Here is a 27,656-nt window from a genome sequence, read left to right as displayed (position 1 = left end):
AATCTACTGCTTCTCATGAGCTCCCCATGTCCATGAAAATGCTGCTCTGTCTCTGCCTTGGCCTGGTGCAGGAATGAAAACCAACTGCTAGCAACCTAAAATTTCTTAAATCCAGAATAAAATGCAGTCTCTATGATGTTTGTGCAGAACACAGGCAGGTAACTATGCCAGGGAGCTTCTTTTCTCTTTTTCTATGGCTTATATTTTGGAAGCAAAGAGCTTTCTATCCAGCCAGCCTTGACAGCACAAGCACTGCCTGGAATTCCTCTCATAGATGTGAAGCCAAACTGGCTTTTGCTATTGCAGGAACTGGGGGAGGAGAGGTGCAGATTGTGAAGATGCAAAAATGGTCTGAGGGAGATTCTAAGAATCAGAGCATACTTCACCATGGTGAATGTTTCAAGAACACTATCAGAAAAGATGAAGGAAGGAGATAAGAAAACACAGTTTGGCAGATAGCTCAGTCCATATCCTCCTACACAACAGGGTTTTTTTGTAGAGGAGGTAATTTTCAGCTGTTGATACCAACCTTAGCAGCTTGTCAGACAGGCTGCCAGCTATGTGAAGGCTGATGACAAAACCACTTATTCTACAGAAACCTACAAAATGGTGTTTCCAAATTTCCATCAGGTTAGGAAGGTCCTGCATGCAGCAACAGCTGTGTGCTGATAGCCCATATGCTTAAAACACTCAGCATACCTTCTGTACAAATGTGGTAGACAGTGGCCCTCTGCTTTGGACAATGGCACTTGAAAAGTCATGTTAAAAACATTTTCTCTGTAACTTACACCCTCTTCCTCTTGATTACATCTGTCTGAACCAAAACAAGCAGAATTACAATCTAGGTTTACCAAATGCTAAGGAGAAGTATGAGAGGAAGTGTTCTCAACCACAGCTGCTTTCTAAAAGGCTACAGGACATTAATTAGTTGCTGCTGCTCCCTGCAGCCTCCCTCCACCTAGACTGGGAGGACTGGGCTATGGATGAACAGCAGCAATAGACCAGAATCCTGCTTTACAGCAGGGCGCTACCTGGGATCTAGGCAGAAGTGAGCCATGCTCCAGTTAACTTTCCTTTCCCCTTATCAGCCTCATAAATGGTAGGAAAAATGAAGCAAGTCTAGTAACATTGAGCAATTAAACAGTAGTTGATAAATAAAGATGTTGAAAATAAAGTTTGACCAATTAATACTAATACATGATAAAGCTGTTAGTAATATGTAGCAAGCAATTAATAAAAATTATAAATAATAATGTACTAAATAATGTAATAAAACCAATAGTCTCTTCAATCCCACCTTCTGCTCCTCAGCTATCCTCACTTTAAGAGCTTATTCCTCAGTCACTGACAGAAGAGGACATTGACTTACACCCTGTGCTCCTCTTTATCCCTCTCCATACACGTCCTGAATAATACCAGATTCTGGGACTGTTGCTTCATGAATTTTCACTCCTCCCTACCTCATGTGTCCTCCTGGTTCCAAGAGCCTTCAGCTCAAAAAGAATCTGTTCCTGACAGGTTGGATGGTTTTTGTGGGAAGTGTCCATGGTCCCTTTGAGTTATTACCAGTCCCACACAGAGCCTCACTTCTCCTCCCTTCCCTCCAGTCCTCACAGTGGGCCATTATACTACATCAGACTCATCCAAAAATGGGAGCTGAGGGAGACTCTCTGAAACAGGCTAGAAAAACTCTACTGTGGTATGGGCCATAAGAGGACAGCTTTTTTAAGCATTTTTGTCTCTGCTAAATAATTTCTCAAATTCCATGTTTAAATTCCCTCTCTAAGTGCTGGAGTCTGCCCTGTGAGGACCTCACTAAAACTGAGGTAATGAAGGATATGATCAGTTTTCTGAGGCTGTTGTGACATAGAGGTAGGTCTGATTACATCATTTGTTTTGGGTTGAGTCTCAGGAGCTTTATAAAAAGCAGTCCTAAAGGCAAGGAGAGAGAAAAGGGGAGAGGAGGGCAGTAACTCATTAGCAGAAGCTCTGTATATGTGCATTCTGCTATTTGCCACATGTCTACAAGGGAATTTCTTCAGAGTGCAAAGAAACCTGTGAACTGCTGGAATATTATAAGTCTTTCCTTGAGATGTCAGCCAAGAGCTTCAGTATAGTCACAGTGGCTACTGTGCTTATTTTCTTCCTAAAGATACAGCTCTCAGTGCAAGCGCCGTTGAATGGTAAAGTCTTTCAGCTTTCTATTTTATTGTCACTTGTACCTTAGGGCAGTTATTTATGCAGAAAGATGGCATATTTTAATTATTACTATTCAATAACGCTCAAAGTTGTATATTGTTGTAGTCTGCAGTTGTTTGGAGTTAGTATTCTTATTTCAATTTCTCAGAAAAGGTATTCTGAAATATACAGGGAAGAGAAATTTGTCCTCTGATTTAGTTGGCATTCTAGACTTCTTCCATGCTCAGTATGCTTTGCTTTGTGATCCTTTTATTTCTCATAAAATGAAGCAGAGACTGGCCCTTTCAGAGTTAGTGGAAGCATCACACTTTTCCCTCTGCCTGTTTATTTTTAAACCAGAGAGAAAAAAGGCAATGCCTGTAAAGCACCCCACATAGTAGAGGTCATTCTCTTATATTGAAACAAGACTAGTTTTAGGAGGTTGGCACTCTTCACTCTCTTTTTAGGAGTCCATGTTCATCTATTCAAGCTGATTCTAACCAATTTTAATTTTTTCACACTAATTATAATCTACCCAGTGTTATTATAGGATACGAGGGGAATCGTTCTAAAGCGTTGTGTGAGAGGACTTACTCAGCACGTATATTCATGGGACAAAAATCCAGAAGGTTCAACCATAATCCAGAGCTGTTGGTTCATGCAGAGCTCTGTCAGGACAAGCATTTTACCAGGTTTTTTGCATGAGCAGCATAAGCCATGGAATTCAAGCTTTTAAGGTCATCGTCTTATTTTGTGCCTGTGTCCTCTGAAAAATGCCTATATTCTCTAGCAGAATCTCCCATCTGAAGGACAGAGGTTCCTGGAGCTTGGTGCTTTCCAGAACAACAGAATAAATAAAGCTTGATGTTTTCCAGGTGCTTTCTGTGACCATACAGAAGGTTTGGAATTGAAAGGATGTGTTGAAAAGATATCTTACGATACATCCTGAAGGGAATTCTGGAGAGTGCCTATCTCAGACTTAGAAACCTAGTAGCAAGAAATGGCAAGAGCTAGAAGATCTGCCTGTCTCAGACATCTTTCCAAGTAGATTATCACACCTACAACCATTCACACTTTCCCAGCTCTCAAGTGACATTGGAAATGGATTTATTCCCTGGCTATTGATCAGTCAGATGCAGGTACACTGGCTCTAAGAAGCTCCTCTGCCATGCACCGGCATGTAACTGTGTTACTCATCAATACTCATCCCAACATGAACAAAGAGGCAGGAGAGCGTTCACAGACACAGAGCCATTGAATGTTCCCCTCCAGATGTGAATCCTCCAATTTGACACTGTGTGACAGTCTGCCTAACCCTCATTCCATTACCAGGCAGAATAAGGGTAAAAGCAACCTTGCTCACAGTCGGAGGCAGGCAGCTCTCTGTGTTCATTCAGACAAAATCAAGGAGGTTCTGCCATCTGGTAATTGATTCATCTCCTGATTCAAGATAGATGAAATGAGCATAAAGTGCCTCAGCCCTACCTACAGTAGTTGCTATGGTTGTGCTCACCATAAAGTCATAACAGCAGTGACCTGCAGATCATCAAACTACTCACAGGCTAAGGAATACTTCACTTGGCAAAAGACTTGAAGCTTTCACTTACTTTTGTGTCTAGTGGCATTACTGACCAAAATACTGTAAACACTTTAAAGTGATGGTTTTAAGGTTGCTGTAGATTATAAAAATCATAGTTTTGACAACTCATACACATTTTAATGGTCAAAAAGAGCATGAACACAGTAGTTAAGTCAGTATTTCTTCAAACCCTGCTCAAATGAGGATGTTTCTAGAACCTACTGCCAGTCAGTTTCTATCTGTATGCAAGTTTTGCCTACAGAATGACCAAAGGACACAAGCAACCCCCAAAAAACCCAGTAAGAGGTAATCCCCTGCAGAGAGAAGGCAGGAGGAGAAGGAGGTTTCTCATCCTGAAATCTAAAACATTAATTCTTCTATGAGAAGAACCTGAGGACTTGAGCCAGGATGATTACACAGACCTTGCTTTGAAAATTCCAGTGTAAAAGAATGAGGCACACTGGTCCTAACAAACTGAAAACAGAGAGTTTCGTGTTCCCAGCACATAGCAATACAAAAGAGCTAAGTTCAGTTGGTTTGCATACCCCTACAAATTAATCCCAAACATTTCACACAACATTCTTAGGGAAAGAGCTGCATCTGTGACCACACTTCAGAGCACAAGAAATGCTGCCAAGAACCATGTATTGAGCAGACAGGTGCATGTAATGATAAATATTTGCCTGCATGCATATAGACACTCATAGGCACACTGAGTGTTTGCAAGATTTGTATTTCAGGACTATTTTCTAAGCAGAAATAAAATTAAATTTGCAGAGAGTAAAGATCAGCATTAGCCTGATAACACAAACTGTTCAGGTCTGTCAAGACGAGTACCTCTAATTATGCAGCAAGCTGAGTGTTTTTAAGTAGATTTCAGGACCAGGAAAAAAAATTACTAAAAAGAGCATTTAATAAGTCAAGACATTTCCAGAAACATGCAGAGATACTGTCCCAAGTTCAGTTCCTTAAGCAGTGGATGAGTGTTGATCATTTTAGCTCTCACACACCCTCCCTGGGATTCTTTGAGTTATATGGGTTCATGTATCATACTCCCTTTTTTCAAAGTCCATCTATTCATTTCTGTCCATCACTCCTCAGTGTAACGACTGGCAAGCCACTGATGTTTTTCAAACTCCTCAACAAGGCATACAGGGGTTCACTGTAGTTACACTCCACTTACTTTCCTTAGCTTCCTAACCAGAAAAAAATCCCAGGGATGTACCTACAGACAAAGTCTGTGGATATTCAAATTTAAATAAATAAACAAATAAATAAATAAATAAATATTTTTTAAAAAGGCAGTTTTGCCCCAAGATTTAAGTGACCACAAGAAATTCACCCCTATGGGCAGGATCACAGGGATAATTATAGTTACAATTTGAGTGAGAAAGGTTCATAAAGTGTCAAAAAATTTGAAAGTGTCTATGTTTTGCTATGTTTTGATCAACAGCTGGGACTAGAAAGATAGACAAAAGTATTGCAAAATTCAATACATGGGTTTAAGTAGCAATTTGTTTCTTTACAGAGTAAGATCAATTTCAACTACTCACAGTAATATCTCCTTTGTCTTTAAACAGGGTCAAAATGGTCTTATATTGGTAAGTACTAATTCATACATACAAAGTTATGGCTTTCTTCTATACTTTAAGGACAACCTGCCAAATGTATTCTGGTGAGTACTTACTGGGATCATAATCCTTACCCTGGTTTGAATCTGGTCAATTTTCTTGAAATCTGTTATTCATCCATCAGGTTTCATATCTAAGTGACTGAGAATTGGTTACTGAATTCTAAATTTCCATGTGGAATGACAGGAATTTCAGCAGACTAAAGCTGGCCCTACAACTGCAGAGGGTCCCTGAAGCCCTCTGTTTCCTCACCAGTCACAGGCCAGCAGCACATTCCAGCCTAGTTCTGCAAAGAGCATTCTCTCCCTGCCCACATGAATCTTCTTTTTCAAGTAGTCAGAGTTCAGCAAGTCACCTGTATCATGTTACTGGAGACTCATGTCCCCGAAGATCCCAGCAGTGACAAAATAAATCATCTTCAGGAAAGCAGTGTTAATTTGTAACTAATCCTTTTAGTCATCTACTAACTCAGGAGGACCTGGTGGCTGCTCAGAAAAAGAATTATCTAGCATTTTTCTTTTACTTATCAAATCCTCTCGCCAGGTATTTCCTCATTCAGAGTAGCATTTTACATGCCAAATACCCCCACAGAACTAGGCAGTACAGAGAATCTCAGAAAAAAAATGCTTGTTCTTAAGCTTTTGGTGCTGCTCCAAGACAACACAAAGAACCTCTGAGACTGAACTTGCTGCTGGGAACTCCTCCCTTTGGCTGTGCTCCAGTTTACCTGACTTGCTTCACATACGCAGAAGGAAAACTGTCAGCTGCATGTCTATCTGCCAGTGTCCATACATATACCTCACATTCCCAGTAGGGAGAAAGCTTGACACAGCTTCAGCAAAAGCCTGGGTCTTCCACTTTGACAGCAGCCATCAGATAAATCTAACCCTGCTGGGTAGTAAGGAAAATAAGACTTTTTTTACTATCATCAAAGCAGAAGTTTTGCCCTTCTTCCCAGGGTAATCCTTGTTTAAATTAGTTACTTCTCCCTTCCTGGAAATTTGGGTACCAGTGATGATTTCAAAGTGTATTATTCTCAATGCCCAACTTCATCAATTCCTGTAAAGCTCTTCCATACTGCGGTCTGATTTCTACATTCTAAATGTATGGAGGATAGAGAGAAGGTTCACAAAACAGGTTGTCTTTTTCCTTCAACTATTGATTTCAAAATGTATTTAGAAAAACATATAAAAGCAAATACATAAAAGCAACTTCAAATAAGTGAAGTGGCAAGTGGACTTGTACAGAATAGTACAGAAAAGCGAAGGTGGAGCATTGATCCCCACAGAGAAAAACAGCTATTAGAGAGGTTGTGCTAACCCAGGAAAGAGCGCCTCTGTACTCTTCTACTGATCCTGGTTCCTTACGGCATCCTAAACTTTCCACCATTTACCTCTGTCCCCGAAACACTTTGCAGTGCCTCTCACTAAAATTGAGTCAATAAGAATGGAAAAGAAATCAAGCCATTATAACCACAGTGCAGACTGATGTCAAGATGAGGGTCAAGGTACAAGCTTAAGGGTGGAGGAGAAATCTGGGTGCTCACTGTCAGAGGTTTCTATTTGTTGAGTAGGACGATATGTAAAACTGAATGGTGATACAGTGTTAGTACCTCAGGCCACAGTAGCAAAGCAAGATGACACCGCATGGGATCAGGCCTTATCTATTCAGCACAGGCTTTCCAAAGAAATGAGTTTGCTTTGCCTATAATGGAAACTACTACATTAGATACATCAAATATAAAGGCTAAACCTCTCCTCTGTTTGCTTCTTCCTTAGCCAAACTGCAGCAATGCTATTTGTTCTTCCTCTTTTCACTACCCTCGTACATAGCCCAAGAAAAAGTGCCTGGAGGAAACACCATGGAGCAGTGAGGCCTGAGCCCTCAGACCCCCGTGACACAGGCTTGCTTTGATCAAGTAGATCAAGTGTATCATAAGGAAAGTGTTTTCAATTAAAGAACTAAAAGAGTGGTTCCTATGCCCCACAGCTCAGGACAGCATGTGCAGGCAGCTTTTGGCAATGCTGCTGTGTGGCTGTGAGGTGCAGGCTGAAGTCTTCTGCCCCAGAAAAAAATGGTAGAAGTGGATGTGAGGCTTCAGTTATTTGGATTCTGGCTCTGTTTCTGTAGTGTAAGTGGGCTGGAATGAAATCAAAGAACCAGAATCGTCCCTTCAGAGTGGACAAGCAGCTACAATGGAGAAAACTAGCTTTGCAGACAAGTTTAAGGTAATAGTGCCAACAGAATTATTAACATGCTTTAGCCGTAATATTGCCAACAGAATTATTCATGTACTTTAGCATGCGAAGAGACAACTTCATGCCACAATGCAGACACAAGAACTGTTGCTAACAGACATCAGGCTAATTGTACTTGCAAACTCTTTTATTCTGCTGTTGCCAAATACTCCAATTCAGTGAAGTGCTGAGAACCTGTGCTAAGACCCTTCTACTTCCCCTTCAGAAATGCAAGCTTTAGTGAACACACTTGAACATGCCCCAGATTTCTCATACAGCACTTGAATGCAGTAACAGCGACAGCTACAGCCCTTTGGTGATTCCTCTATCTCACAAGCTTCCCTCTGGACGCATGTGTGGAAGATACACACATATTGGCTCTGTGTGCACAGAATGGTATGACTGAGCTCTGAGCAAAATGGAAACCATGTGGTCGTGTCACCATGGCAGGGAGCCTGGACTCTCAGCCTTCACCACTATCTCAGCCCTGGGCAAACAGCAACTTTACAGCTTCCAGCTGGCTGAAAACAGGGCAAAGTGCTCTGCCTGGCTGCAAAAATACCACAGACACTCCCTGTGTTACTGATCCAATGCATTTTACTACACTAGTTTGCTTCTAATCAAGAGAACTTGGATAGACGGTGAAAATCTGGAGCAACACAAACATTAATTGGTCATCAGAGCAGCAGCCTGTTGGTACCACTGGAGTCTCACAGTGCTGTTTTCTCCTTATTTTAAATGGGCCAATGTATACATCCTGGGAGCAGACACCACTGTTCTTGAAGGAACATCTGTCCTGCATTGCCCAGCAGCACCAGTGCTGTGGGGCTGGCTGGAAAGCTAAAAGCTGTCAAAGGAGATGGTACAATGGACACGCACAGCCTTGGTGCTGAGGGTGTTTTGCTCAGCTCACTGGGCAGTGGGCAGCCAGACTATCCAGAGAATTATTCCTGCTTTATCTACAGACATCTTTTATGAAATAGCCATGAGGGCACAGTCAGGCTCAGGGCTATTTTCAATGTGGTAAGGGAACACGGTCCTGCAAACTCGTGTCAAGCAAGGCAGTCCACAAGCTGGATTTGGGCAGCCTCAGTTTGCACCCCCTAGGGCAGGGAGTGTTCTTGGCAGCACTGGGAGCAGTGGTAGCAGGAAGGGTCCTACTTCCACTCATTCCAACAGCTCTCTACCTTAATATGCTCACTCCAACAGCTGAATTATAGTGTTGAGGGGGTGGAACAGGCCCATGGCACAGTTAGTGCTCTGCTGACACAGTCATGGTGGGATCCTCATAGCAGCAAACACTTCTGAAATGCCTAGGTCACAAATGTGTCACACAAAAAGGAAATTAACTTTGAAAATAATTTTGCAGTACTTCTTATGTTAATATCTTTTGGGACTTGCAGCCCAGGCCAATCTTACATCCACATGCTGTTCTTTACTCAGTAGTACTCAGACAAAGCCTTTGTAAACACAATGTGATTTCCACTGAATTTATCTGAGTGTACTGGCACAGAAAAAGGAAAATCTGGTTCACAATCAATCATTCATTTTCAGCAGACCTAGCTGAGAAATGCCTTCCAGCTGTGTGGTTTATCTACCGTGGAAATCTCAATTTCACATATGCAAAACTAAGCTGCAGTGAGCTCAGCTCTTTGAGACAGGAGTTTTGAGGCACTGAAATTAGAAAGACTATGTGACAGAAGACAGAATTTCTATAAAAACTGGGTTTGTACCAAAAAAAGAGGTTTCGCTTGGTTTTGTTGGGGTTTTTTAATTGAGCAGGAATGAGAAACGAGCAAAACGTTCTGTAGCTTAAACATCTGTGAGTGAAGTTGCAGATTTATGTCAAGAAAAGGATAAATGCTAGTAAAGATCAACGTACATAAAGATTGTGATAACTGCATCATTTGACAGAAAAGACAAAAGTTTTCCTTCTGAACTGGTGATGTAGGTGTGGAAGTTACCACATTCTGTTGCCAACTCTTCCAGACATTCAAGTCACCCAAACACAGTACTGAAAAAATGATCGGTACTTCATGACATGGTTTTCCCTGGCTGGGAGCAGACTTCTATTTCATACATCAATCACCTATTTAATTATCAAGTCTCCAAAGCTATGATATGTAATATATTAAAATCTTCTTGCAAACTCACTACCTTATCAAACCTTTTAAAATTATTGAAGTCTTTTTACAATAAAGGCTTCTCACCAATTTTCTGACATTGCTGTAATCTTAGCTCCTAGTAAAGTGTTAAATTTCAGTGTCATTGTCTTGCACAACACGTTTGAACCTAAGAAACCATCATTTCTTGATATATCCTATTGTATCTTTTCCTGGGAAATATTTCAGTATGTATTCCATAGTATGGAATTTATGCTCTTCTGGACGTATTTGTTATTTGCCAAAAATAGGTAGAGGATAGGCTTCTATAATGTCAGCATAACATTTATAATCTTTTTAAAAGAAATTCAGCAACTTTAAGCTAGTATCACAAAGATGTAAGTGGAAAGAAATTGATGTGATTGTCAGAGAACTGGAGTCAAAAATTTAAGTTACAGCAACAGCAAGGCCTATTTATACTGAAAAGCACTGATTGAGTCTGAGTATCCACACTGCAAACAAAGTCACCTGCTAACCTATGTCTTGAATAATCTTAAACAGCTTCACCAAGGAAGTAAGTCTGTCTTTAAGTACCAGAACTGATCTTGTTGATTCTGACACATGCACTAGGTTTAAGTCAGACTCACCTCCACTGTCCATTTACTTGGCAATTGTCTTTCATGTAAATAAAGTGAGCCACTAATAGTATCCTCCTGACTGTTAATTTCCTTCAGAAAATATCTGAATTTGCAAGATGACCTGATCTTCAAAGAAGCCACTGGGAATATTACAGGTTTGAAAAAGAAGCCTTCTAATCAAAGACTCAAGGGACTCAATCTACTTAGTTTAAGAGAAGTGAGAAACTATATCCTCTATGTTAGAAGTACTTCAACAAGGAACAAAAATATGGGAACAGCAGGCTCTCAGTGAAAAGCAAGCTGCCAAGGAGAGTAATTATCCATCGGGCACTAATGAAGTATCTTTTGTCTGCAATGCTTAAAGGAAGAATAGATGTTTCTTCCCTTCTGAAAGAAATGGCCTCACCAAAGTAGAAATTGATCCAGGGAGGCCCAGTATCCTGTGTTACACAGATTGGGCTGGGTGATCCCTAAGGACCTTCCTGCCTTGGAAAGAATCATGATGAATGTTCAGAGACAAGGAGGAACACAAGTTGCAAGTACCTCTTCTGGTATTTAAATCCAAATCATCTCATCTTACAGTTTGCAAACAGCTGCTAGCTGTTAATGTGTAATTAAAGGCACAATTAAAATTCTCTTGATATTATCTACTCTTTGTAGATCTTACCTCAGGCAAAAGGCTGTGATGAGGAAAAGTTTCACCAGAGTTTGAGCAAGTTACTGCAGGTCAAATTACTGTAACACCTTCCATTTTTGCAAGTTAGCTTTTCACTGTGGGTTATGGAATCCTGTTAGACAGAGCCAGACAGTTTGTTCAGTAAGGAAAAGTCTGTGAGGGTCTGATATAATCAGACCTGTCTCTAGGTCACAACACCCTCAGAAAAATGATCATATCCTTCATTACCTCAGTTTTAATGAGGTCCTTTTTTTTAAAAAAAAAGTCTTAAAAATTCAGAAAAGGCTTCTTTTCCAAATTTTGTGAGAAGGCTGACATAGGGGAATTTCTGTGTTAATTGCACAGTAAAGGTTTCACAAACATGTCTCTGTTAATTCACACAGGTCCTGATGGAGAGAAGGCCTGGTCAAAGAAATACCCATTTTGTGGAGGAGTATTCCAATCACCAATTGATTTCCACAAAGATATTCTCCAGTATGATTCTAATCTCTTGCCTTTAGAATTCATAGGCTATAACGTGCCCTCCACCGACCAGTTTACATTGATCAATAATGGCCATTCAGGTAAGGGAGCTCATGGACAGCAAGAAATGGTAAAAGAAAGAGTTGCAGGAACTCAGTGGTTTTTTTACTTCATGGGTGGATTACTTTGATTATCAGATGAAATTAAGCTGCTAATCACATGAGGAAGCCTTCACATCAGCATACCTACATCTACAGAACAGGCTAGAGAAACCTGGGAATGTACTAAGTACCAATGGATTCCCAGTAAGTCAAACTTTAAATAAAGAAATTTAAAATAAACCCTAGGCATGTCAGAATTAGTGCCCAAGGTTTTCTTCTTACTTTGGTTGTGGTGCTCCAAAACAGAAACAGACTTTGTGATTCTGCTAAAAAGAGATTAACTGATAAAATATGAGTAATGGGTCTCTTACATTCATCAAAGCAGCTCAACTGAATTATGTGGGGGCGTGGGGAAGAGGAAAAAATGTAGGAGCACCATTCTGTTCTTTTGACTTGAGATAGAAACCTTCTTAGTGTAAGGTAAGATAGACAGTGATAGGTAGGGATAGGTAAGAAGACAGAAAAATAGTTAGAAACAGTGTACAAACAGGCCCTCCCCACAGCAGCACTAAATCAGCGTCAGTACAGAAGGTAAATGCAGAGATGATGCTGTCTCATAAAGGTCTCCTATAATTACACACTATACAATACACCAGTGAGTCAGCCCTCCCACTTTTCATTCCTTCCTGAAACACTTGAAGACATAGAAACAGTAAGTTATAAAACCCTCCTTCTCTGTATCCTCCTTTATTGCAGAAGTATCAAAATAACCTGCATTGTAAAATGGCCTCTGCTCTCACATGCCTGGTTATAAGTTGATCAAAATCTCTTTTTCTTAAACGTTCTTTCAGTGAGGTTGACCTGCTCTATTGAACATCATAAGTGTCATACATGAACTCCCTAATTAGCTTGGTCTTTGCATGTTAAGTGTTTTAATTAGTTAATTTTGGGTTACACAATTTTTAATTGAGTGTTAATGTTCACCCATCAGTCCAGGTACAAAAATCAAGTTCTGCTATTAGTGTTTTCACTTGTTCAAAGCAGTTTATCTGCATCAGTTCCAGTTAAAATCCCCCAGTTAAAAGTGTCCCAGTTAAAAATCCCTTTCCAACTTTAAACCACTTGTAGACTGTAAGAGTTGTTTTTCTCATGTTCTCTGTATACTTTTACAAATGTTTTAAGATCTGTTGGATGTATTTTAATATTTTTTTTAAGGGTTTCTACTTTGCACCCTAAGTCTCAGAACCAGCTCCAAACCCCAGTTTCTAACAGCCAACAGCGAATTTTAGACCTTTAGCCGTTGGTCTGTAAGTAAGCCCCTTGGCAACCTGAATCTTAATGAGGACATGTTACCACTCTTACTCCAGCGGCTACTACCCCAACCCTGACAACGACGAGCTATTGGTAGACAGAGATAATCTGTCAAAAGGGAAGCACCAATCACTTAGGACCAAAGGGGTGTGCTGTGGGCGGGCCGTGGGCGGGCTGTGGGCGGACTGGGGCGGAGCAAAGACACTATAAAATAGCGAGTCAGCCTCAGAGCAGAGGCAGAACACTGCAGATTTCAGCTGTAGTGGACGTGAGTGCTGGGCACTTAAGCCTTACTCCTATTTAGGAGCCTTTAATAATTTTTCTTTGACTTTTGGGTTAGCTAAAAGTCAGCCCAGCACTGCAAGTTTTCCACCAGAGGTCCAGTGCTGTTTAAGCCCAAAGATCTCTAATCCCTGCGTTCCTGGGCATACCTCTTGAGCCACTAGGATCCCAAATTTTTATATTTTTCTGATTTTCGTAATTTTTCAATTTTTCTGTTTTAATAAATTATTTTAATTTTTCTAAGAGTTGTCTCGTTCCTCACAATAAGCCCATTCTTCAGTAAGGGCCAATCTCTTAGGAGAGATTCCTGGTTTTCCTCTTGATCAATTTCTCCATTAAAACCAGGAATGGCTGGAATACCCTTTCCTTGTGAGCCTTCTTTTCCTAAAAGTCCTTCTCGGTCCTGAGTGAAGGACTGGACTGTCACAGTTGAATGCACCAGGCTGATGAACGTGACAGGGAATAGGCAGAGAAGGAAAAACTGTCACTGTGTACTCGAAGGGTGCCAGAGTGCAGAAGGAGCTAAAAGAACAGCACCAAGAGCCTGTCCCTCCCAAAACAGTCACAATGGTAAAAACAAATTCCTTGGAGAACCTAAGTCACTACCACTGTCAGACCTCACCCCTAAAATACAAAATTCGATTACTTCCTAAAGAAAGCCGAGACAAAAACATAACACCCTCAGGAAAATGGGAATTCATTTCCAAGGTCAGTGCCCTCCTAGAAAGCAGCAGAGATGCATCCTACTCTAGAAACCTCATTTAGATACAAATTAGTTGCCCTGAGTAACAAAAAATTAGCCTCTGTTGGAGTGATTGTTATACCATCTGCTGCTACCTTCTCTTTCAGCTAGACGAAATCAGTAGCATGCTTAGTGTTGTGCTGTCAGTCACTCCTATATATAATTAATGTTCTTCACCAGCCATCTCGTCCAGACACAATTACCTACTTCAGCTAGACTGAAAACAGTAGAGCTCAAAAAAACCCTCTTTAGTAGGAGCCTAAAAATACATAGGCTCACAGCTACTTCACTACGGCTTTGAGCCTTGTTTCCCCTGAAAAGCATGTCCAGGACAGTCCAGAAATAAACTGTATTCACTCTGGAAAATAATACAGATAAACTGCAAAGAAATTGATCCGTTCTTGACATAAGCCATTGCTTTATTAAGTACCAAATGCTCCAAGTGAACAACTGAGAAGTTTCTGCTGGGTTGAAAATTGCTACTGTCATTTCTACACCAAAAAAACCCCAACAGCCAGCCTGCCTTCCCCACTGGAGAGCCTTAGTGAGCTGAAGGGACGGTAATGCATACAAAGGTCTCCCTCCAGCACGTCAAGAGAGGAAATGCTAGTTGTTAAGGCCTGGGATTATCTTTTGCTTGACATCAGTTTGGGGAGCAGCAAGGAGAGGAGAGAGTTTATTTGGTTTTGTTATCTGCTCCTAAAAGAAGATTAAGAGGCAAGCAGAGCTCAATATAACAGAAGATATAAATTACCGCGATAAATATTAATTTATTGAGCCATTTTCAACCATTATAAGGGGATTGAAAGAAGGTATATGAGCCTAAATTTTGCTTCGACATATCAATAATTGTCTCTTCAATGTCTGAGATAAATTCGCATTCTTCAGGGAGAAGAAAGATCTTCACTAGCAAGAATTGTCACATTCAATTCATGTATTTAAGAAAATAGAAATGGGTGTGTTCTAAATGTTCTAAATCCTGATCTACTAAGAAAGGCTTCAAGAGAACTGAAGTGTTTTATCTCCTAACACAGACTGAAATGGATTTGAGTTAAGAATCTTTTTTTTTCATGCTCCATATATAATATACAGTATTTTTATTTGCCCTGTTCTTGAGAGCTGTGGTATCATTTGTTCCTATCTGGTTTTGATCTGCTTACAGTGAAAATGTATCTGTCACCGACTATGTCCATCAGAAACCTCCCGTTTGAATACACTGCGTCTCAACTTCACCTGCACTGGGGAAACCGAAACAAGTCTGAAGGCTCCGAGCACACTGTCAGTGGGAAGCATTTTGCAGCAGAGGTAAGGCCAGCTCAGATCAGGGAAAGAAGCAAAGAAGGTTGGGCAGGTCCCATTGTTTCAAAGTGGGATCTGTGTCTTGGGTAAATGACTACAAAAGGCTGCAAGGTTCTAAGCCAAGTATTTACGATCTGGGTACACACTAAAAAAATGGGTTGTGCACCACAAAAAAAGATGGACTCGGACGTGCTAAGTCAGGGAGCTGGAATTTAGATTCTGAACTCAGAACTGGCACCAGGTCGCTTGAGGTAAATTTTACCTGCATGACACTGCTGCTCTGTTTACCTTTACTCACCTTCTTCTATCCAGTGACAAACTATTTATCTTTTCTAATTTCTAAATTATGGATTTTGGAATACATTTTGATAAGCAGTACCAATCAGATATTTACCTCTAAATTATTAAAAAAATAAACTAGTCAGAATAATTTGCTTGCATAACAGCACTTTAGGAATCCATTTCTTCTCTAGTTACATTTAACGCTTGGGTTTGCATTCCAAATATTGGAGTGCTAAGGTGTTTTTTCAGAAAAATGTATTAGTACTCCAGTCAAGATGCCTTGAAGCTGAAGTCATGGATCTTCTTTCTCCCCTCATCATGGGGCATGTGGGCTGTGTGTAACTCAGCTACAGCAGGGCTGGGAGTCCCAGGATCTTCTGCCTTTCTCTAAAAAGATCCTACCACTGCACCCAGAAATCACTGAAGGACCCTCCTGCATTGTCTTATCCTGAGGTGGCTGCACTGGTCCTTTTTAGCTGTGAAGCATAAATGTGAGCACGACCCAGGCATTATTGTAACAAAATATCTCCTCCTTTATAGCTGCATATTGTACATTACAACTCTGAGAAATACCCAGATGTAACAGCAGCAATGGACAAAGCAGATGGGCTGGCAGTTTTGGCTGTTCTCCTTGAGGTAGGATGCAGGATCTTTTTTTTCCTGTTTGTTTAGAATATGCTTTCAATCATTCAGTTATGAGAGACCTTTAATGTACAAAATTACCTACATTATTTAACAATACAGTGGCTGAATAAAGGTTCTTCCTTTTCTCTTTCACAAAAAAAAAAAAAAAAAAAAAAAAAAGGGTTAGATTCTACCAGCATATACCAAACCAGGAGGAAATATTAAGAAAAGAGAAATTCTGAGTATTTCCTCATGTTTTTTAGTAAATTAACTTCAGCTATGTTAAATCCATCCTTGCATTCATTTACAAACTAATGACTGGTAGCTTTTATCAAACAAGAGGCAACAGTGAATTTGAAGCTCATTTACTCAAAGCTGCCTACTGTAGCATGAAGCAGTTTGAACACAGAAGAGAGGCACAGGCAGGCACAACCCTGCCTTTGACCACTACATGTAATTAGGATTTAACCACAGTCTTCTCCCTGCTAACTTCCCAGATTCTTTGAATCACAGATTACAGTAAATGAGTACATTCAGTGACATTTTAAGATGTCAGAAGGACGGCTTTCCAATTTTCCTCTCTAAAGTTCCACATATGAAGATAATAATGATCTTAAGCAACAAAAAAAAAAATTAGTAGCTTATACATATATAATTCTCCTTTTTCTTGAGGATTAAAACTCCTCAATAACTGTAAAGACCATTTTTAAATGTGAGGATTTTCTCCAGCATAGCAAACCAAAACCACAAGTTTCCACATTTCCATCAAAAAAGTAAAATGTTCTAGTTAGCAAACAAAGCTCTCATTAATATTACCCAAGCTCACTTCCTAGTGAGGTGATTCTGACAGTAATTTTGTGTTAAATTTCAGTTCATTTGGAAGTTGTAGCTGTGGAAAGTGTCAAGAGTATTGTATATTATGCTAGGGAATAATACTGGGATTCTGGTTATTTCTAAGCAATGGTGTTTGAAAATCAAATTAGTGAACAATGGAGATTAGGTCTTGGAAATGCTTTCAGACAGCTGGTGGCTATTACAGTTGATGTAAGGACACAAGTTTACTATGTCCGGTTGTCAGAGGAGTTGCTCAGCACCAGCTCTGAAGAATTAATAAAAAAGGCATTGATTATTAGACTGAAAAGCTGCTGGTAGCAGTTGAAAAACATAGTCTTATGTGATAGTTGAGTTATAGGCTTTGCCAAATAGTTGAGTTGTAGCCCTGTAGCACCCAACAGTGTCATTCTTTACCTCACTGGACCATGAAGAGCAGCAGATTAAAAAATGTTTGTGGGTGGAAAAATGTGGCTTTGACTGGAAACCAGGAGATGATCTGAGAAGCCTGGCAGCTGAGAACTTCTGCCTGCAATGCTGTCAGAGGAAAGGGTTTCTCTTCATTTGCACAGCACTCTGAGCAGGCAAGGGCAATAGGGTCTCTCACATGCACACAAAAGGTCTGCACTGCAGTTGTAAAGGCAGCATTATGATACAGCAGCTCTAATAGCCCTGGAGCAGGAGCATAATCATGGCTCTGAGGACAGAGGGAATGTTTGAGTTATAAAATACTTATGCCACATGAATATCTGGACAGTGAAGGCACTTGCCTTAAGACAGGCCAGAAGTACAGACTCATATTCAGACTGGTGATTTGCACAGCTGTTGATAATGTGATCATTGCAGATTGGACCCTTCAACCCATCCTATGAAAAGATCTTCCGGCACTTCCAGAATGTGAAATACAAGGGTGAGTGGCTAAATCAGATTGAGAATGGCTGAGAGTATCAGATGTCACCCTGAGAGGGATTGAACTGGCTGAAGAAACAGTCCAGCGATCCCAGGCAAACCTGTCACAAACTGTGAAAGGCTTCCAAATGCAGTGCATTTCTGGGAAGAGCATATGGCTAGGACATCCCATGTGATTCTGACTGGGCCTCATTTCTTCCACATGGTGTTTTTTAGTTAATATGGCCACAGTTTATCTTAGAGGACTCTGATCTGGTATCTTAGACAAGATGCATACATGGGAAATTTGAAAAGCCATACTTCTTATTAAACTGGGATCATCTCTGCTAAAAGGTTTTTTTTATCCTAGTGATATGACACTGAAAATATCCTACTTACTGACAAGCAAATTCACTTGACTGAAACACCTGTGTAGTCATGATACAATATTTAACACAAACTCCCTTTTTTAGATCAGAAGGTCCTGGTCCCTGGTTTCAATATTCAAGAACTGCTTCCTGACAGACTGGATGAGTATTATCGCTATGAAGGATCCTTGACAACTCCTCCCTGCTACCCGAGTGTTCTCTGGACAGTTTTCCGACACCCTGTTAAAATTTCTCAAGAGCAGGCAAGTTCCAACAGAGCACATTTTCCTGATCGGTGTCTGCTAAAGAACTGTAAATATATATTCTTATTTCTTGGATTTCTCTTATGTTCCTGTAAAACTGAAAGGTGACCATTGCTAAAATCCTTTGAGTGGGAAGAACAGCACAGAACTGACATAAATCAATATCCCATTCTGTTCGTTGTTCGCACGTTTTCAGTTGGCCAGAACAAAAGACAGCCAGCTGCCCAGCAATTGGTACACTATCACCTTGAAAAAATCACAGTCAAGTGAAATGAATTTTTATTTTCATTATGTACTTACTCCCTGCTCTAAGTCTTTCCATGAGTTACCTGCAGATTATTTTGTGTGGGCTCCATGTCTGAACGCTATTCACCAAGTATTTTAGTGCTACTTTGATTGATGGACTTCGGTGGGTTGGAAAGTTTCTAAAAAGCTTGTGTTGTGTTATTTATCAATCTTGAATCCCCTAGCTTTTCTCCCAGCTTACATTTTTTGTGCTCATCTAATTAACTTCTTTTGCTCTTAGGTGGCCACTTACATAGACTATAAACTCACAATCACTATCTTCTGATTCATGTGTGATGAGACACAGGGGGAAAATAATATTATCAAAATCTCAGATCAAATTACTGCATGCTTCTCATTTCGAAAATACATTCCCACCTTTGTCCATTCTGTCAGATCACGTCTCTACCAAAATAAAGAGTTCTTTCAAAAAGTAGCCTTTAATACCACTTAGGAGTTAGACTGTGCCAGGGAGAGCATGCTGCAAAAGTCTACCATGTTTCCTCTCATCCAGTTTTCCTGGCAGATAATCTAATAGTAAGGAGTAGTTTTATCAGGACGTAAACAAAATACAGGTATGGACTTGGAGATGTCACACTGTTTACACATTATTCTGTATTTAGGTTTACAGGCCACACAAGACTTATTACTTAATGTATCCTCTTCCCTTTGACTACCCCTTTGATTTCAAACACTCCCAGTGATCCCACACTGGCACTGCTTTCTCTGTATTCTGGGAGCTGAACAGGTGCTTCCCTTTCTAGTTACTGGCACTGGAAACAGCCATGTACTGCACAGAGAGTGATGACCCAGAACCCCTGGAAATGGTTGATAACTTCAGAAACGTTCAGGAATTCCATGAAAGACTGGTTTTTATCTCCTTCCGTGAAGGTGAGTTGTATGAATGCTTCTGTGCAAAGAAACAGTGCACAGTGATCTGGGTAAACGTGAAGTACTGAAATGGCAGTCCTGCTGCACTGTACCACTACAGAAACACAACAATCTCCTTCCCCTGTAGTTCACTTTGTTGCCTTTTCTTTTTGTATTGCACAGATGCATGGGCAATTGCACAAGAATAAGGTATTCTCAGGGTAGATAAGAATTCTTTTCCACAGTGGGTGTCAGGCAAGTCCTGCAACCCTTCTGATCAAAGGCAAGGATATAAAAGAAGGAAGACACGATTGGCCTTGTCACCCTTGGCAGAAGTATTTGCTGTCACTCCAAATACTAAACAGCTCCACAGCTGAGCTGTTTCAGCCAGTGTAAGTGCTTAAGATGGCCTTGTCTCACCAGTGACATTTGCTGGTTCTCAGCAATGTCAGGCCTGATCTCATGCAGACCACACATTTAAAGGGAGTCACAACTTTGCCTTTCAGGGACCTTGTTTTGGGGAAATTACACAGAATCAGAAGAGGTCCTTGAGGAATTCACACTTGGCAAATAAATATAATTCATAACATTGGATTCTATGGTTCAGCGTTACAAATTAAAAAACAACAACCCCATTTTATGAGGAAGAACTGATCCAAAGGCTTAAATCTGCAGTGTTACACAATGACAAGACATACGTTTGGTGGGGAGCTTTGCACAAAAGTCCGCATCTGTGGTGAGAAGCTGAGCTGTACCTCACAGAAAGGCCTTTGAGTATATTGTTTGTGCAAAATGTATTGTTCCAACTTCTTTGTTGTTTTGCAAACGAATACTCTTAAGGACTTGTGAAGGTGGCATGTACACTCAAGGCAGATGAATCTAGGCAAGCCACTACACTATTTGAAATTGAGAATAAAATACTTCTAAAAGAAAAAGCAGACTTCATAAAAAAGATTAGCCAAGTAGTAAACTTTCAAATTAATAAAATGTGTTAGCACATCATTTCAACTTTGCTTGTCAGTTTCTTCACTGCTTAGATGAAAGAACAGAAAACACAGGAATTGTCTGTTTTGGACACTTTCACACAACAGCCACTGCAGAAACAGTTCCCTGCAGGCACACTGCAGTAGTTGTTCCTGCCATTCCCCTCTGCAGACAGACCCTTTCATAACATATCTCTCCTAATAGAAAGCTACAAAGGAGAAAAGTGAAAATTAGAGATCAGCCAAAACAAATCCTGGCAAAACATTTCTCTGAAATCAGAGATGATTTACATTTGTCACCAAAAGTTGGCTGATCTCTTAAAATGAGAATTACACTAGTAGTTCTTTTGTTGCTAGATTCTAAACACAATACATAGGAAAACTACACGTTTAATGAACTAACATTCCGTAACATCTCTGTGATTAATATACAAATGGATACTGGTTGCACAAACAATATTTTGAGTAAACTAAAAGCTGACTGAATAGTGAAAGAGGAGAAGAACTAAAGTATGTCAGTCTGTTTTCTGCTTTTATGGATTGGCCAACCAGAGGAATGCCCCTCATGGCATTCTTATATGACCACAAAGAGGTTAAAACTTCTCCAACCTCCAGCCTCAAACACTGGCTGCCAGCTAGAGAGCTAGTTGGGTCCAGGATGGCTATTTCAGTAATCCTCTTCAAATCTCTGCTCAAATCAGATTATGAGCAATGATTTCAACCAGCAGAATTTGCAATACAGCTGCCAAGTTTCTGAGACTAAGGCTTCCTCTGCAGCGTCTTAAATCTCTGCACAAACAATCTACTATAGCAATGCCACTGCAGAAACACTTCCTGAAGTACCAGAAGTTCCCGAGTGAGCAGCTCTCTTGTGATAGAGACAGGTTCACCATGCAATCCTAGCAATCCAACTTTTATATTTTCTAACCTCATCCTCTGTGTATCAAAATTCAATACCTGGTGGGCTTGGCAAGGGTACGTTGTCAATTCCTAACCACACCTACGAGCCACTGATCTGCTGAGTCAGAGTGGTCAGTCAGAAATGAGAAATGCAGTTTTCCATCTGTTTCTTAAGCTGACCCTCCAGGACCTGACTATATTCTCTCTGTAAATCACACTCAGTATTTAACAGTAGAAAGTAGAGAGTTACAACCCACGATCTCAATAATTGAAAATCAGACACTATACTTTTCATCCAGGAATCTCCAAACACTTCACAGAAATAGTGTAAGTATCATTATTTCCATTTATGGGGGAAAGTTTGATCCAGATGTGACTTTCTCAAAATTGTTGCTGTGAACTAGAGCCAAACCAAGTAACAACATTTGGTTCTTCCTCTGTTAAGCCACATTATTGGCTCCCACGCAGAGAAGACAGCAGCTATAAAAGCATTTTCAATGTATCTTTAAAGCCAGCATGACTTAGCAGAGTTAAATTGTAGGGGTTATTGCCCATCCTGCTGTTCATACTCCAGAACCAGTCTCTATGGCTATGAAAGACATTGCTCAGTGTTACTTTAATAGAAACTCCCATTCAGTCTAAGTACATTTAATTACAAAAGCTCATTGACTCTATCAGTGAACCATAGGAAAAATGTTCAACCCATTTCAAAAAAGGTATTCATTGCCCCTATAATCTCACATTCCACTTACTGCAGTCACAAAAGCTCCCTCACAGGTGCAGGCCCGCACCTAAAGGGCAAAAAAAGTCAAGAAAAGAAAGAAATGAAAAAGAAAAAAAGGAAAAAGAAGATTAAAAGGCTCCTGTCAAAGCCCAACGAAGTACACCTGGTTGCTCCAAGTATCCAGCCTGATGCAGTCAGCTGTACCTCAAATAGGAACAGAACACACCTATTAAGAAGGAAAGGAGAGGCCATGCACAGAATCAAGGATTGGGCCAGGCAACCACAGAAATTTGTAAAAGAATTCCTGTTGTGCACACCTAGGCCCCTACTAAGCAGGTTTTCTGAGCAACTTTTCTGCCTTATCAGTGACAAGCCTGAGAGCTGCCACTTTCACCTGAGCACAGACACCACAAGATGGGGCCACTGGACGGTGTTTTGCATCAAAATTGAAAATGACTGAAGTGCTCGGTCATCCACATTTTTGATGCCAGTAATGAGTATCTAAATTCATACTCACTATTAATAAGAACCACATTGAAAAAAGCCTCTAATCTTTAAGGATTACACAGCAAAACTCACACGTGTTTATGATATATTTTGTCTGTCAGCAATTTATTTCAATAAAATCAGCTTCACATACATGCAGCTGGAATTTGTTTCGGTGTTCAAACCACTCATTGCCCACGAGTTAAACAGGAACTCATGTCTAGTTTTGATTAGGGTACCATGCTGAAATACTAACTAAATTTTGTAAGAAGAGCCTCTCATCAGAAAGAAGTACTCCCTACCCTTCCTCTTCAAACTACAAGCTCTTTTTCTACAGTTATCTCTTTGGTGTTACATTTTTGTGTCCATTTGACACACCTTTACTATAACAAAACTCACCTTTTGTAAAACAGATCTTCTTCAAGTCCATGGATGTAAGCTTCTTCCATTCAGCTGGGCTTCAAATTAATGAGTCAAATGGAATAAGGTTAAACTCCACGTTTAACATTTGTGTTTTATCAACAACTGATTTAATAAGAGAAAATATTTAGATGGAAAACATGAAACCTGTCAGTTTGACTCTGAAAGAGCTCTGATGTTGCTTAGAGACAAACAGTCATTTGATAAAATATAAAAAACAGTGTGTAAATAAATTAAGAAAATGCAGTTAAGAAAAGAGAGCTCACCTCCCGGATCTTTGGGGAGGCCAAAATAAATAAAAAATACTTCCATTGCCAAAAATGTACGTGAAGCTCACTACCAAATATAGCATTATGATAATCCTTAAATCTTTATGCAAACAAGTGATCACTCAGTTCTTCATACTAATATCCTGATTAATTTTTACCTTCTTTGATGCCTTTAAGCAATCAACAGCAAAGCGTATCATTCTTCAGCTGTCCGCATTCAATGGTGTTCTGTTTGAGAAAACAAAAGGCATCAAATTTAACATCCTTGGCTGCCTGGGTTTAGTTCTTTGGATTTGCTTATGATCTCTTATTTATTACAGCACAAAAATCATATTCCTGCTATGACCTGCTGTGCCGGTGCCTCCACACTGGCATCGTGACTTCAGCATGTGTCTCATGTCACAGCATTGTGAACTGTGGATCCAGCTGTGGGACTGGGACATTCCAGGGAACACCTGTGCAAAGTTACCCATTCCACAGTCACAAAGTGATGTGACCAGGCTGTAGAAAAGTTGCAGATGCAGAATGCAAATGTTATGACAGACCAGAGACTCACCTTCTCTTCTCTAGACAATGATATCAACAGTTTTGCATGTTTTCCCTCTTTTCCTAGGTTTTGTGGTTTCTGTTGTGATAGCCTGCATTCTGGGAGTTCTCATCATTCTTGCAGTAGCCTTCTGGCTACTGAAGAAGAAAAGGTAAGATGTCTGGCTGTCATATCACAAAAAAAAAATCCGTATTTTTCCTCTGACACGAAGAAGTGATTGTGTGTCCAAAACTTTGCACATTGTTTTATACTGGTAAGGTTTGATCTTTTATAAGACATGATCTCTTCCTACAAACTATGATTTGTTTTTATTACTGTAGACATTATTTCCCCTGTGTGATATCAGACTGGGTCAATAACAGACTTACCCAGTTTTTCTATTTCTCAAATGCCATTTGCTCTTTTCTTGTTCTTTTTGCTAGCACTGCTGCTCCTAATTGCTTTTTGGATCCTTCCATTTTTTCCTAGAACAGTAAGTGAAACAAGGAGAATGGAAATTTAGGAAAACCTCTCCCAAAGGTCACAACATTTTAGAGGAAGAAATATGTACTGCCAAAAGATCATTAAGCCACTGTTTGCCAACAAAGGCAAATCCTGGAAAAAAATCTAAGATTACAAATTTTCCTACAGCCTGATTCCCTTTGCATTCAGAATTGACCTTGCATACAAACTGTGTACTCCTGAAATATTTGTAACAATAAGCTACTGTGACATTTGCACTAGTACAGAGAAAAATAATCTCATACATACATGCATAATGGACAATTTTAAGTAACTAAGTGTGCTTTTCCTCCACTGGCATTACAATTATTTAATAAATTTGTTTTATTTTAGCTGCAAAAAGGGAGGTGAAGACAACAGAGGAGTCATCTACAAACCAGGCATGTCAAAGGAGGAAGATGACATCTCCAAAATTTGATGCCCTGCTCTGTCACAAAAGCCCCATTTCATTCATAGCACTGATTTATTTTGGATTGGTGAAATACATCTCCTGTTCTTGGCTAATGATAAGCCTCAAGAGAGTTCTAAAAACACATACCAGCCATGAGTTTTCTGTAGCCCTTGTTCTCTTGTTTTCCAGAGAGATATGATCAGTGAATCCCCCTGAGCTGAATTCCTCACCACATTCTTTTCATGTCTGCTGCTTACTGAGTCTGGGTGTTTTAATTGATTTTACAGTTAATCCTAAACTCCAGTTTTACGGTTTGTTTAGCACAGGTTTTCCCACAGGTATTCAAATCTGAAGACACTCATCAAGCTACAAGCACTCTTCCCTGCTAAAACAAGGTATTGGTTTTAGCAGGATGAATATAAAAAAGATAAAGGGAAAACTGTATTTGACATCAGTATTTGAACTGGGTTGTTCAACAGATACAGTTTTGAAAAGCACAGGATACGATGCCAGTGCATTCACCAGTGGGATTGTAATATTAGAGGAAAAGACAAGTGTAAATCCAATGAAAGCCACATGGATTATTAATGGCGTTCAAGCCCAGGAACTCAGTGCTGAGAAAACACTACTGCTAGAGGAACAGTTACCTGTCCAGATATTACACAGCCTCACAAATCTGTTAAGGAAGTCAGCCCCTGACTGTCACTGGAATTAGAGAAGAAGATTGTCTTATTATCCTGCTCTTATTTATAGTGTGTGTATGAATGAAGTGAAGATAATGTAGTTGCTGCTGCTTTTAAGCAGACTTGTCATTTAACCATGAAAACCTGATAGATTTTACAGTATATATTACAGTTGCAATTACACAGTAGATGTTTTTTCTGATTTAGTTCTCTTAGTAATCTAATTCCTAGAAAGAAATCTAAATTATCTTTTCAAACCTCACAAGCTAGATACTCGAGTCTCATTATGCATTTTTGGAAGTGAGAAGCATAAACCTGTTTCCACTGCAGACAAAGTGGAATGCCATTGACTTCAGGAAGACTACGGTGTATCCAGCCTACCCCAATGCATACAGAATTCCTCTTAAATCTGACATCTACAGCGTGGATCTGAAATACTTGTACTTCAGTATGCACACAGGAAGTGACAGACCACAGGATCATACCTAAAATAACTTCAGGTCTGAATGCTGCTAAACACTACTAGGGAAATTTCAGTCTGAACTTTATACTTAGATCCCTTTTACATTCAATTGCAGCACCACCACATCTGTGATTTTAAAGAAATAAACTCTTATCATATGTGTTATCTCCTTTCAAGATGGCAGATGCAGACTGTTTCAGCAGAGAGTATTTTAGATTCTTTCCCTTCCATCCCCAAGAAAATTGTGTGATGTCAAAAGCAGGCTTTTGAGTGCAAGGAGAAATAACTTATTAATACTTACTGTACGTGAAATTTAGGAGTACATCTTACAACTGAGTACACTGCATATGCCAGCATTTTTATCCCACAAAAACAAGCACATAAAGATCATCTCATTGAAATGTCTGAAATTACATAAAAAGCAGCATTTGTGTGCTACAGGGAACATAACTTACTCCTTGAATAAAGGTGTTTAAAGACATGATTACATAATAAATTTTATGCTGTTTCTTTGGTTTCTCTTGTTTCTTCTAGAAGAGTAACATTTTATTGTGTATTTTAATCTTCACCTCAGCTGATTAGAAATATCCATCAATCACTCTCTTTTGCATGTAGCATCCTTGACACCTGTAAAAAGAAGCATAAAAACCTTAGCCAAGCATTACATACCTACTGTGAGGAAAATCTCACAGTACCAGCAAGGGAAACATATTAAACACATTACACATTTGGGAGAAAATGTCTCCTTCAGAACTGTTTCTTAAGCAAAAGAACATACTGAAGAGGAATTCACACAAATCATATTCCTGCTATTCCCACTTATAACACTCAAATTGCACGGACGCCTCCTATAAAATCCCTACTGCCTTTGAAAATGCAAGCATATGGGAATTATTGTTTTTCTTTAATATTGTATTACCAGTTTGCACTGCCAGTGGTCCCTAAGCTGAAAGAATCTAAGCTCATATGTTTTCTGGTCTCTGTAGCCACTGTCATTTAATAAACCTATTGAAGGATCACTTTTTTTTTAATAGTTTCCAGCAGCTTTCTTTTGTCACTCTTACATGCACAATATGTCCAGGAAAAAATCAGGCATGATCAGAAAGACAGATGTAGTTAACACGCTACCATAATAAACGAAACCAAGTTTAAAAAAATCTCAATTCACTTATTTTTTAAATGGAATGATCCATTTCTGAGATTCCAATAGCAGAAATGAAGCCTAAATAACTTGAGTCAGTGAAGTGGAAGAATAAGATGCCACAAGGGATGTAGAACTCTCCTTCCATTTCCTTGTGACAGAAGGAAATCCCTTCTGTTCTGTGTGACAACACCCTCACAGCGTGACTGTGTAATCTCAGAGTATTCACTTCCTGTCAGCAAATACAAATATCCTCACAGAGGTGCTTTACTGACTGTTCCACTTCCTCGTTCAGGCAAGAATTCCTCCTCTCAGGAAGACGTTATCAAAACAGCAGCTATCAGGTTTTCTTTTTTAGTTCAGAAAGGAGAGCTTACTCCAGGACATCCTATCATAGTTTATATAACAAAGTCTGAAGTCAACTTGGTAGAACTTTGTCAGAACTGGCTGATCAGTCACAAGACTGCTAGAAGTGTGCAGTGGGATCATGATAAATACC

At 39.8% G+C, this 27,656-nt stretch overlaps 1 protein-coding gene and 1 long non-coding RNA gene across 2 annotated transcripts; one reads left to right on the top strand and one right to left on the bottom strand.

Annotated features, from left to right (window-relative positions):
- The first annotated feature begins 1,960 nt into the window (after positions 1 to 1,960).
- On the top strand, positions 1,961 to 26,525 carry CA12 (carbonic anhydrase 12). The gene is made up of 10 exons (XM_048317537.1): positions 1,961 to 2,183; positions 5,338 to 5,358; positions 11,425 to 11,604; positions 15,102 to 15,244; positions 16,061 to 16,156; positions 17,822 to 17,885; positions 18,337 to 18,494; positions 19,544 to 19,670; positions 24,045 to 24,129; positions 24,813 to 26,525. Exons 1-10 carry the CDS (start codon positions 2,093 to 2,095, stop codon positions 24,895 to 24,897), a joined length of 1,050 nt encoding a protein of 349 aa, XP_048173494.1. The 5' UTR covers positions 1,961 to 2,092; the 3' UTR covers positions 24,898 to 26,525.
- Positions 22,871 to 26,559, bottom strand: LOC125332547. The gene is made up of 4 exons (XR_007206548.1): positions 26,472 to 26,559; positions 24,347 to 24,442; positions 23,590 to 23,659; positions 22,871 to 23,200 (listed from the first exon to the last, which is right to left on the bottom strand). It is a non-coding gene; the product is annotated as an uncharacterized LOC125332547 (long non-coding RNA).
- Between the last annotated feature and the right edge of the window lie 1,097 nt (positions 26,560 to 27,656).

This window comes from Corvus hawaiiensis, chromosome 13 (assembly GCF_020740725.1).
Source record: "Corvus hawaiiensis isolate bCorHaw1 chromosome 13, bCorHaw1.pri.cur, whole genome shotgun sequence".
NCBI classification, from domain to species: domain Eukaryota; kingdom Metazoa; phylum Chordata; class Aves; order Passeriformes; family Corvidae; genus Corvus; species Corvus hawaiiensis.
The sequence above is the reverse complement of the archived record's forward strand: the minus strand, read 5'-3'. Positions and strand labels throughout refer to the sequence as shown.